The sequence below is a fragment of the Seriola dumerili genome, unplaced genomic scaffold (assembly GCF_002260705.1).
Source record: "Seriola dumerili isolate Sdu_G_001 unplaced genomic scaffold, Sdu_1.0 BDQW01000056.1, whole genome shotgun sequence".
In the NCBI taxonomy this organism is placed as follows: domain Eukaryota; kingdom Metazoa; phylum Chordata; class Actinopteri; order Carangiformes; family Carangidae; genus Seriola; species Seriola dumerili.
In genome coordinates, this window is record NW_019174311.1 from 6677113 (window position 1) to 6690297 (window position 13185).

A 13185-nucleotide genomic window follows, 5' to 3' on the forward strand; every position below is an offset into this window, starting at 1 on the left:
ACGGTGGCCTGATTATACCCAAAGAAGCTCAGCAGTGCAAAAATGTTGATTGACTGGGCTCTCTTCTGGGGCAGCTCATAGCTTGCTCAGTGACTCATGAGATTGGCAGCACAAAAAGCATGTTTTGTGGATACTTTTTTGGCCTATCCCGCCGGTAATATTTCAAATTAAAAAAATTTTCAATTTTTAAATATTATCCCAGAAGTGTTTTTTGAAGAGAGTGCTTCAGAGGAGTGGAATAGAGGATTTCCGCAACTGCTGTGATTATAGGGCCAGGTCACGAGATGAGCTAAAAAGACGTTTTGGATTTTCAAAAGCCACTGTCCAGTCCTTCCAATCTGAAGGAGGACGTGAGTAAAATAGTAGAGCCAAGATTTCCTGGGAGGAAAAGATCCGCATTTCTGCCATGCTGTCTAATTAAATCAGGTCTACAGTCCTGCTGAAAGCGGCCCCTTGTTCTTATTTCGCCTGGAAGCGTCAGCATCCACTTGTATGGTATGACTGAACAGCCCAGTCAAACAAAACATCACATGAAGTCGTTTAATGGTCATTTTAATTGTCACGTTATGGTTTAAAAAGCTTTTGGGCCTAACCGAGAATATTACGACGGAGCATATCTTTGCCCAAACATATTGCGGAAATAGTTGTATATTAAATTAAAGGAGGCGATCATTCACCGCAGGTTATGACTGTGATTATTTTTTCAAATTAAACATAGACTTTGTGCTGAAATGTAATGTGCACGGACGATATCTTACCTGGAATGGCTATCACCTTGTCCTGTGGTTGTTACTGCAGAGCTAAAACGACATTCAACTTTGCTAATACTGATTCTCCTACTTCTGCATCTCACACACACGCACACACACTCAAACACACACTCAAAACACACACAGATACACACACCCTGTAGTTAAAAAATATCTTTTCTTTTACTTGACTGAGTAGCCTGAACAAAAACTAATCACATCATGCCAAAAAGTTCTCATCTGCTCTATTTAGGTTTCACAATATCAACACCTGAAAGGCAACATTATAAGTGAACATCGTTATCATGTCCTGCTGGAAAGTAGTACTCCACAACCAGGTTTAGTCACAGCATCTCATCTCAGCATATTAATAGGTGACTCAGTGGAAGTTAGATACGGGTTTAAAGGAAATGCGCCCTTCAAAAGGAGTCTTGATAAGATTGGACGGGTTACACATGTTTATTTGCTTTGACAACTCTGTATTTTCTAATTGCATTGTTATATGATGTATATTAATTTGGCTATACAGACCTGGGATTCCAGATTAAATCGCTTTTTGTTTATTACTAGGCTACTTCTAATATTCAAACTAAACCTCAGCCGGATGATATGGCTTGCACCCAACACTAAACCAAGTCAGTCACAAAGTTTGTGCTCCAGCGACTCAGGAAGCAAGTTAAAGATTAGTTTAAAAGAGTTAATTAGAAATATGTATTTTTTATTTTCCATGTAGGCTACCAACTGTGACATGTATCATAGCCGATTATATTCTCTGTCAGTCCTCGGAGTCGGCCAAATTTCACAGGTTGTTTTCGTTTGCCACAATCTTGAAAGTATCCAAACTCCCCTTTAAGGGTGCGGGTCTAGGTGATTTAAGCCAATGATATGACTCGGTATTCTGCAGGAAAAAACTGTGACATGTGAGGCAGTGGGTCTTTAAAGGGCTGCTCTGTCCCAACTCACAAGCCCAATCTCATAGGACTTGTTAGCGTATCACGTGCCAGATTCTTAATGAAGTGGACACACGAGGGCCTTGTGTGCGCATGCGCTTGGTGTAAAATGTAGTTGGAAATGAGGTGTCCGTCTTGGAGTAGTCGACTTTTAAAAAGCATCGGCAGCCCCTGATATGACGACTTCGCTGGTTCTGCATCCACGCTGGGCGGACACCTTGATGTACGTTTATGAAAAAAGCCCGAATGAAAACAACCAGAATAAAAGCCAAACAATGGAGGGACTGAGCGGTAATTGCCCTGCGACCCACTGCAGGGACCTGATGTCGCACCCCGCGCTAGGACGACATTCTGGCACCATAGCGACCCACCAGGGCTCCGTCTACTCGGATATTTCCTCCCCAGACACCGGCCGGCAGTGTCCCGCTCCCCAAACATCATCCAGTGCATCTTTGAGCTACGGTTATCCCTTTGGAAACCCATATTACGGCTGTAGATTATCTCATTCGCACAACGTGAACTTGCAGCAGAAGCCTTGCTCGTACCATCCCGCAGAAAAATATGCCGAGCCCAGCACAGCGCTGCCCACGGAAGAACTGTCTACCAGGGCGAAAGAGTTTGCCTTCTACCCGAGTTTCGCCAGCTCATATCAGGCTGTTCCTGGATACCTCGACGTGTCGGTGGTGCCTAGTATCAGTGCCCATCCTGAACCGCGGCACGACGCCTTGATTCCCATGGAGGGCTACCAGCACTGGGCTCTCTCCAATGGCTGGGATGGGCAGGTGTACTGCTCCAAAGAGCAAACGCAGTCAACTCATCTTTGGAAATCACCTTTCCCAGGTACGGAAAAATTCTCTTTGATTTTTTTGAAAGTAGTCTCCAACAGGCAGGAATTCATATGTTAGTCCAGCGGCTGGTGGCCTTTTGATACTTGTGTCATCACATTAAGAAAAGCTATTTAAATATAGGCTCGTCAGATAATTTTACTGTGCTCAGATGTTATTGCTTAGTCTATGGATTTTATTGTCTTAAAGTGCCAATATCAACTTACCAGGAAGTCAGGGAAACACTAAATGTGCTGAATAAACATACAACTGTCAATCCCCATGTCAGTTATCAAATGTCCTTTATGGACTCTGGGATTATTGGCAGTCATATTCTTGAGTTTGACATTAAACAAACGGCCATGCATTTTCTTAGTAGTGTGCGTAAAAATGACATTCACAATTGTGAGTTCAAAGAGCTTTTCAGCTGAAAGGCATTTTAACGGCTAATATAAGTTCAGCAACGGAACATTTGCTTTCTGCAGTTTTTGCAGTTTTTTTTTCCTTTGAAGTCATATGATGAGTTTCAGTCACGTATAGAAAGGGACACCAGCGCAAACCTTTGCCCTCTGTTTGACAATATAGTGATTAAACTAGCCTACTGTGTTTGGATTGTACCAATAAATCTCAGCGCTCAGCGATGTGTTCAGTCTTTTGCATATCAGGATTAATTTGTTAAACATTTTCCATGCATGCAGTCCTCGGTTTCATGTTACACATACTGTTCACAACCATTTCTCAGTTCACTGTATAATTCAAGCTCGCCTTTAGCTTTACATATTATAATACAACATGCTTGATATCTGATAATGGACACCGGGGCCCGAGCAGTATGCAGTTTACAGAGTGTTTACTAGACTGCTTCTTTTACCACAAGGGTTTATTATCTTTGTGAAATCTGAAAGTATTTTAATTTCATGGATATGGATGTTCTCAGACCTGACTGAACTTCTCACACAACATTTGCCCCCCTTTATATTGAAAATACACATGAGCAAGCCACGCAAGCACGGGCACGCAGTCAAATGCGCGCGCACACATGCGCAAAAACACAAGCGCGCGTTTTCCATGTCTTCTGTCTCGCTTCACAGACATACACACAACCTGACGCACACAGTCAGGACTATTTTGCTTTAAAATATAAAACTGCTACAAAATAATGAAGACTACTCGGGATTCCTCCGTTTGTTGATAACAGAATGTGTAATATACAAGAGTAACATAGATATGATGGAGATAGTGTTTGAATATCCATTGGCCTAGATGAAGATACCATAATCTTATAGGTACATGAACTGTGGAGACATATTCTCAACCACTGACTTTAAAATTACACGGGAGTAAAAAGCTTCATGTGTCACAGCTTGCCAATATTTCTCAAGGTATTGCCATACTTGTCCTGTCATGTTTCTCATTGGTTGTCTTGCTCTCAGTTCCAGTCTTGGCGGAGGGGTGTAATCCAGACCTCTTCTTACCTGAACAAATAGGCTGGGGTGTCCACTGCCAAAAGGTTCTGTGGCTTTTTAAAAGATTGAGAAAGAACACAGTGGAAAACATGATGTCTCCATTTATGGAAAATCAGGGAGCAGTTGAAAAATTGTGATCTTCTACTTAAATGACGTGGAACACAATTTGTGATTATTCAAAACTTAAAGTTTACAATTATTATTACGGCATCAGTTTAGATGCCAGATTCTTATTTGTTTTGTAACCAAGCGCTGGACACAGTATTGCTTCCACACTGACACTTATTGCAGTTTATACTTACATCTGCCCCGCAGTTTAATTAAACACAGGCTATCCACCAGAGATTTATCTAAGATACCATTAACAAGGTTTGTTGTATAGTTTATAGTTTATAGTTTAGTAGATATAGGCCACCAGCAGATTAAGTATTGACAAGCAGGCTAAGGAAAAAAAAGATCACTGGCCACTGGAAACAATGAACAGTTGTAGTGGTTGTAACTGGAGAGTGATTGTTGATTTACAGAAAGAAACGGTGTCCTATCACAGTGTAGTGATATTCTACATTCACTCGCTCACATGTTTTCATAATTGCGTTCCTATAGCCTATGTCAGGTGCAGTACACCTGAGATCCTGACTGCAACAACATTTCTGTTGTTACCCCACCGCCACACACACACACACACACACACACACACACACACACACACACACACACACAGATAGAGAGAAATCTCGCGGGTTCGATAATGCAAAGTAAATCAGGTTATTGGAAAATAATAATTTCTTATTTTATGTCCGCTTAAGTCAGACTTTAACCATATACATTTCCCAGTTTGCTTCAGGAGCATACTGGCCTTGTCAGCAGTGCTTCTGATTTTGTGAAGTGAAACATTGCGGTGTTTTTGCGCATAGTCTCATATTTTCCTGTGAATTTTCTACTTCTCTTGCAGATGTTGTGCCATTGCAGCCTGAGGTCAGCAGTTACCGTCGTGGGCGTAAAAAACGGGTCCCTTACACCAAGATCCAGCTGAAGGAGCTGGAGAAAGAGTATGCAGCCAGCAAATTCATCACCAAAGACAAGAGAAGGCGCATCTCGGCCGCCACCAACCTCTCAGAGCGTCAAGTTACCATCTGGTTCCAAAACCGGCGAGTCAAGGAGAAGAAATTTGTCAGTAAATCCAAGAACAATCACATGCACACCACTTGATAAGATCAGCGACCTCCTTCAAACTGCAACTCATACCCTCCAAAACATCACGCCATATGTTTACCTCTTGCATCGAAAATCGTGGCTGAAAAACATTTTGGCTGAGTGTTTTCTAATTTAAGTTCCATCATCTCCATCGACCATGCCACCACGCCCCCTGTTTTCAAGTTAGAGAGGATGCTCTAAAAACTGTGAAAATATTGAAAATTCACTTCGCATTTGTTTTATATGAATGTACATATATAAATATATAATATTTAAAACGATATCTGTATTTCAAAGACAAGTATTGCGTGTTTTTCTTTTCTTTTCTTTTTTTTTCAAGCCAAATCTCAAAAGGACTGATGACATTTCTAAGACTTGCAACTGGCAGATCAAAACAGAGGAGACGATTCGTTTGGTGTCATTTAAGAAAGAAAATCGCCATATGGACAAGAATTGTTGTGGCATAATGACACGTTGAACTTGAGACTTAAACAGCTTCAACAAAAAGCTCACAGAGAGGACTTTCGGGAGAAAGAATCATTTTTTGAAATTTCCTCTGAATTTCAAAAGCTATGTTCCTCTGTGTGGGGCATGTTCTCTTAAGCCTGGGGTAAAACAAAGGCTGCTATGTTGTTAATCTGTATAGTGCAATGCCTTTATTTAATTCATATTATCTAGTATGGCAGAACTGTAAACTGGAATATCCCAAAACCTGTATGTTTTCCTTTATCGGTGAAGGATTCTGTCATGCAACTGGAATGATTGTAAACCATTAAAAGTCAGTGAGTATTACACATAAATGCACAATCGTTTTATTTTGTTTTGTCTTTGTTAGTGTAGCATTGGAGCTGATCACACGCCTTGTACGAAGCCTGTAATTTCTACTTTCGTGCAGTATGTGAACTGTATTGTGCTGTTGAATTACGTACTGGTAACGTGTTTCATAAATAAATGATGATTATGAAAATGCTCAGATATTCAAGTCACTCAGCCATCCTTGCAGCGTTTCCTTTCGTTTCAAATTACACTGGTGTTATTAAGCAGCAAGAGCTCTGACCACTGTCGCCCTGCCTCTTCAGCTTGAGTCTATAACATCAGCAGCGGATTGGGCGAATGAAGATTTGATGTCGCAAAGTTCTTGATTAAGACTTATTGGACATGCTGGAGTCTTGTTAATAGCAATGAGGGATGATACAGTGATTACGCATGTTTATTGAGCAGCAGCGAACTGACACTTATCTGACTCTTGCAAACTAAGAGAAATAGCACAGAATGAATTATGATTTCTGTTTCCACATAGAACTATTAGACATGTAGGATGTGATATTTCAAATGGATCCTGTTTAAAGAAACACAGTTGGCGGGAGAAACACTTGCTATGTCCCAGTCTGTCCCACCCTCCCCTTTTAAACTCGCACTGCATTTTAATGAAAGTTGATGCCAAAGATGTATTAGCTTACCTGTTACTTTGCAGATTCATCGCAAACGGGCTGAGGGGGACAATCCAGCGATTTATGCCTGAGCTCTCACAGAAACGTTGACTGGTTTACCACAGAATATTATTTTCACTCCTTTATTCCACAGGTACAGATAAGTTCTTGTCTGACAATATGAACATTTAAAGCCGCACCCATAAAAACACAATGCACATTTTTCTTCTTCCCACACAGTCCAGTGTATTTAACGTATTAGCTCAGATTTAGCTGACCATGCTTTCTGTAAGACATCAACAATGCATGAGTGGATTAAAGAGGTAAAGCCCATACTTGCATAAATGTACTTTTGCAGCACACAATGCGTCGCGAAGCCACGCGCGTATTTTGGTTGGTCCTGTTACCTCTGTGTCAGCTTGTAAAAAAAAAAAAAAAAAAGCACAGGTGAGTTTTGCATTGAACTTGAGAATGCATTCATCAAATCATTATTCTGTTATTCTACACATGTATTAATAGTGACTATACGTGCGCATACACACACTAAGCACGAACATCAGTCCAAAGCTGCACTGACGACCACGTCTGTGTAGTTTTGTTTACAAATATGTTTTTTGAACATATTTTGTATACTGTATGTATTGATGCGGGAGTTTTTTTCACTATACAGGTAGAAAGTGTTATCAAGTTTAACGGCTCAGTGTCTCAATGTTAGACTACTTCAGCTACACTGAAAATAATAATAATTTGGAAAACAAACGTTTTAGACACATTTTGTTTCCTTTAATTTTCTTAAAACAAGTCTGTAACATCAGTTTTTAATCGGAATAAACTTTGACACATGTTAGTCTTCAAATGAATATAAATACGGCCTCTATTTTTTTTTCTTTTGTCAAATTAATTCACGTCTGAGGCCTAAATATTAGCCTAATAATTCTAAGTTTGAAGCTATCCTCTCAAAAGTCCTGCTGAAACTGCAGTTATTGTGCGACTTTAGTGTTTTGTTTTTGTTTTAACTTCTCTGTAGGCGAGTCGCTGGCTGGACTGTGTCACTTTTTCCAGCTTCCTCAGATCTTTGGAAGTGGTTGATTAGAATCCAAGCCGTCACACTTCAAGTTTTTGTTTGTCTGGTTCCTGGATTTTCAATCCTTGTGGAAAGTTCTGGGTCTCCTGATTTACCCTTGACCATGACTATGCAGTCACTTTGACCTTGACATCACGGCAGATTGTGAATAATAAATAGGGGGCTGGACACCAATGCTGGCGGTTTGTTTGTAGGCAAACAAGGTGTTATTTCCCTGTCTAGACAGCCGGACTTAATGACATGCCATAAATACATAAAAAAGGGGAAGTGCAGCGATATCCTCTGACCTGCATTTCTGACCATCTCTCAGAGCTTTGCATTAACATTTGGGCTCTATTCTTTTGTGTTTTGCAGAAGTCCTGTAAAAGCAGTTGTTCTGGGCCATGCCTCTGGAACCACCAATAGTTTCATGCACTCATCATGAGGTGTGTGTTATTGACCACGACGGACAGGTAGGACTTTTGACGTCTCACACCAACACCAGTAATCCGCAGCAAGCAGCCACACTGTCTACACAGGGAGAGGAAATAATAATACGACGTCGTCCACAATATTACGATTAAAGGTATGGCCATTTTCTTCCTACTATGGCAGTAGGTCTACATGGACTTTGCTTTATGACTTTTTAGCTGACGACACAGACTGTGCATTGAACAGTCAAAACTAACTTGAAATATGAGGGATAATATGCATTGACAGGCGGATTTGTAGCTACCTCATTTAAAAAAAAAAAAGATTATTTTCCTCTAAGTGAAGGGCACGCAGCGGTGATGGTTGGGAGAAAAACAGGGCTGCTTTAGATATATGTATTTTAACGCCTGACATTTTCGTGCATTATAACAGAAATCTAAAAAATTGTTGTTTAGCAGCATATTAAGTGTCTAAGCAGAGATTTGCCATATAACAGGGCTTATCTGAGCTAACATAATGTAATGACACAGTAGGATATGGAAATATTTTTTTTAAGTGGGTGTATTTCAACATTCCAATTTTGCTTTTGAAATTACATGCATTTTTAATTTTAATTTAAGGAAGAATACAAAGTACAATTTATAATGGATATCTACGGAATTATTCAAGTGCACAAATTCCAAATAGATTTATGTCCAAATATAAAAGAAAATCTGAAAGTATATTCCGTTTGCCCAGCACTGCTATTTACACAGTTTCCTGAAAGTTAATTTTTTACTGGCTAAACTTGTCACCTATAGTAATGAAATGCACGCCCGGGAATAACATTTGCTTTGCCGAACAAAGGAAGAGCCAGAATAAACCCAGTTAACCAGGCAGCATCTTATCAACTGTTTTTAGACGTTTTGCAGCCTGATCAGCCTCTGATTTTAACCTGAAAACGTAAAATGCAGAAAAAGTTGCATTGCTTTTGGTTGTGTGTGGAGGCGTCAAAGCAGCAGGCCGCTGTCAGCCAGAGACATGAGACAGGGGGCTGATAACCTCTGGTGGTGACCAGAGGAAAATATCAGGAAGTGCTGCAGCTGTGTGTTTAGGGTTATTTTAGTTCAGTTAATTTGTTTTTTTTCACTGTCATGCTTTTAGCTTAGGGTTGGCTCTTTTTTTCAGTGCGTTTGACAATAGGCTATTTATGAAATATCAAGTTGACAGTCTTTATTGTTTTAGTGCAAAAGTTTTATCCAACTGTGAAAGATAAAGGCCTGCTTATTGTGGATGATACAGTAAATACAGAAGTTACAACTAAAGCCACGTGTGTGTCCTAACCGTTTTCAGTTGTTTTGTTATGGGATTTTCTGTTTACATTCAAATTTACATTAATGCATTGAAGGCATCGTTTTGTGATTAAATAGGTCCACTGTTGGGATATATATGCGAAAATTTGGAATTGACATGTCGGAGCAGTACGTATAAGACAACAAAGATAACAGAGATTTCGATGTTCAGTTGTTTTATTTATTTATTTTTTCTTTTACATTTTAGCATATGTGACTTTAAGAACATCCTCAACACATTTAACAGCACTGTTGTTTGAAAAGCTGCACTGTGTTAAAGCGCTTTAGAATGAAATTCAAACTGACTGACGACAAGAGCCAAGTTTGTTTTGAAAATTCATAATTTATTGATCGTGAAAACATGCAGTCCTGCAGTGAATGAGCAATTTACATTTGAATTTCTTGATTACATATCACACACACACACACACACACACACACACACACACACACACACACACACACACACACACACACACACAGGGAGAGAGAAGAGAAAAAAAATGCGCAAGTTTAACTTTGAGAATTAAATTAGGCTAATATAAAATTAAAAATTAAATCAATTAATGAACAAAATTGAATATTTTCTTATTTGAGCAAATAGACGGTGGTAACTTACTGCATTTTAACTTCGTACAACGTGACGGTCAAGTTCAAATGTTTGTATCCATAGGGTGACACAAAGGCTTAACTATAACTATAAATGCTGGTCTGAGATGTTTAATTAGAATATTTCTACACAAGACTTATTCAGATTGACTGAATATAAATGTGTGTTATATGCTATTTTATGGAGAAGTTTAAATAATAGTGTATTATTATTATTCTTTCCAGGTGGATATGGGTTATCCCTAACATTTTTAAGTAAAATGATAAATATTTTATCTTCGGGTTTGTTTGAATAGATGATGTTAATTATGTAACAAAGCCGCATTAAATATCGTCTGTTGTAGTAAACAAATGACAAAGATCAGCCAAACCTTTCAACTAAAACGTTACCACTTTAGTGGGTTCTTTAGGCTTCCCTTGGTGGTTTGTTTTCCTTGAGGGAAGCTTTAAAAGGGTTGCACAAGGCTATAACTGTGGCAACCTGCCTACAGAGAATCAAAGAGAGAAAAAGGGAAGAAAAGCCCTTTGTTTAGGCTATTGCCCTGTCTGGACAGGACCAGTGGATTCCAGGAGGGTAATTTCAATATCGAGCAGACAGTGTACTAGACAGTGACCTTGACAGTGCTATATGCTCACTTTACCAAGTTCTTTTTAACAGCATTTTCTTTTTGCTAAATGAGAGCACAAGGCCTGTAGCTCACGGTCAGATATGACATCATCGCCGAGCTAAAGATGCACAGAACAGACGAGCAGTTGTTTGAATGAGAAAATGCGGATTTGTGTGAGCAGTGGATCGGAGGCGTGGAGAGACGAGGCAAGGAGGCGCAACACATGGCCTCTTTCTCCGAGGTAAAGTGGCGACTTAAGCCTTCACTACTCACTGACTTGATGGTAACTGTTTAATAACACGAGAAGCCGTGAAGTGATACCAAGACATCCCAATGCTCCTCATAAGACTGAGGCACAAGATATTACATTGGATTGATGTTGTGCTGCATTGCGAGACTGACTAACTAGATGCAAGAATGTGCAGTGATAGGAGAAGCAATGAGTCCAAGGGAGAGACTGAAACCGCAGCGGATCACTAGGAGCTTCTCCAGTTTAAACATTTGATATATTTTTTTCTATTTCAGGCTAGAGCGAGGCCTGGGGCCTTTGGGTTAGAAAGGATACATGGTCACATAGTGACGGATGCAGATATCAAATATTGCCTGGCTTGCAAGTCGTTCCCAAACCAATGTTTAAGTGAATGCTAATGTTCTCACATAACACTTCATTGGCAAATTTGTGGCACGCAACCAACGCCATTCAGCACGCATGTGCAAGCTGCTGTAACCCTGCACATCTCTGTTAATCCCCAGTTTCATAATACTAATTATCAATTCATGAAATCAGTGTTTTTATTTTTTTGTTTTGACTCATCTCTTATTTTATTTTCGGGGTGTCATGTGAATGAAGATGATAGGTTGCTTTTTAAATCAGACAAATGGTTCTCGGCGCAGCTTGGAATATATCCACATTATCTTTATGACGTGGGCTGTTAGCCCTCACTTTTAGTTGCTACAGCCTAAAAGGCTGTTATGTTTATTCTCTTTTATTGATACAAGTTTCTACTTTACTTATTTAAACTGAGTATTTGAGTTCAATATCAAGTTCAACTCACCATCACTCTGCGTCCTGAACTTGAGTGGATTGACGGCGACGTCCGTGTGTGCTTCGTTATGCCTTGAGTGTTTTTTTTTCTTATTCTCATTACGTGCCAATGATGAGTCAAACTATTTGTCCTTGGTAGTAAGACTTTTTTAAAGTGCCATAATTGAGAAATTAGCAGCTCCCCACTGCTGAGTTATGAGAACTTTTGAGATCCATAAATTGATTTTGTCTTCCTTACATGTAGTCGGGAGTGGGTGGTGGTAAATTATGAATTTATAAAGGGAAATTGGGATTGCAAAATTGATGCTGGACTGATATAATATAGAAAGCTATAAACGTTTGGAAAGTCTTCCTAGATTTTTTTTTCTATTAATGAGTAGTCTGTGGACCCGAGAGAGGAATGCAGAAGGCACAGGTCAGTCATAAGAATATGTTTGAGGATGATGGTTGGCCAGTTTGATGACCAAAGACCACATTAGAAATTCTTGCGCCAGCTGTTGGCAGAGTGCCTGAATCGTGTGCATATCATGGCGGAGTTTTCTGCAGAAAAAAAGTGCACTGTGGAAAAAGAAAAAGGTTTTTGTTTTTGAGAGAGACCTTTTTTCTTTTGACAGAACAGAGGATGACTACAGTATGGCATGTCACATATTTGTTCAGTGTCTTCGGAACTGCATCTACAAATCAACTAATTAGCGAGATATAAAGCAGAGAGACTCTCGGCTGATTGAATCAGTTAAGTGCCCTCTGATATCTTGTAAAATTCATATAAAAGAATTGTGAGAGGTATAACAATCCCACCAGAGTTTGGCTGCGAACGTTTATTGGAGGTATCTGTTAAAGTTGTTCATGTGAGGTGTACTAGAGAATATTATGTGAAATATACCCTCTTAAAGTAACCTTGTAGAATATCGTCCTCTTTTACAGAGCCAGTGGCTTCAACCTGCTGACCCCGTTACTGTAAATATGAGTAGAGTGCGGCAATGAGCATCAGTCTTTTCTTAAAACAAGCTTGTAAAATTGGGACATCACAGCTTTATATGACATGGAATTCAACCATAATTTGCTAGAAAACAAGATGTCATATGCACCCTCTCCTTCAAGAAAAATTGTTTTCATAAGAAATAGCATTTAAACAACTTTTGCCAGCTTATAAAGATATTAAACGAGGCCATGGACAGTTCTACAAGTGTAAAAGGAGAAGCAGCCTGGGCTCCTTTTGGACTCAGCATGAGTCAAGTGAAGAAAAACAAGATTCTACATTTTTAATAAAAGGTTTATAGTATTTTTAAAAAGCATATAAACCTCTGTAATACAGAAGTTAATGTTTTGTTTTGTCTGAGATGGACCAAGTGGGTGGTACCATGTGTAACAGAAGTTAGCCTAGACACGTGGTTTGAGGATGACCAATCAGGCGCCCCTCCAGGTTTAACTATGTTAAATGTCAGATTGCAATAAACTAGAAGCTGTTGGTCGGGCCCGCGGAA

General features: G+C 39.5%; 1 protein-coding gene across 1 annotated transcript; it reads left to right on the forward strand.

The window, feature by feature from the left end:
* Positions 1-1875: 1875 nt before the first annotated feature.
* Positions 1876-5198, forward strand: hoxc13 (homeobox C13). The gene is made up of 2 exons (XM_022741750.1): positions 1876-2539; positions 4942-5198. Exons 1-2 carry the CDS (start codon positions 1876-1878, stop codon positions 5196-5198), a joined length of 921 nt encoding a protein of 306 aa, XP_022597471.1.
* The last annotated feature ends 7987 nt before the right edge of the window (positions 5199-13185 follow it).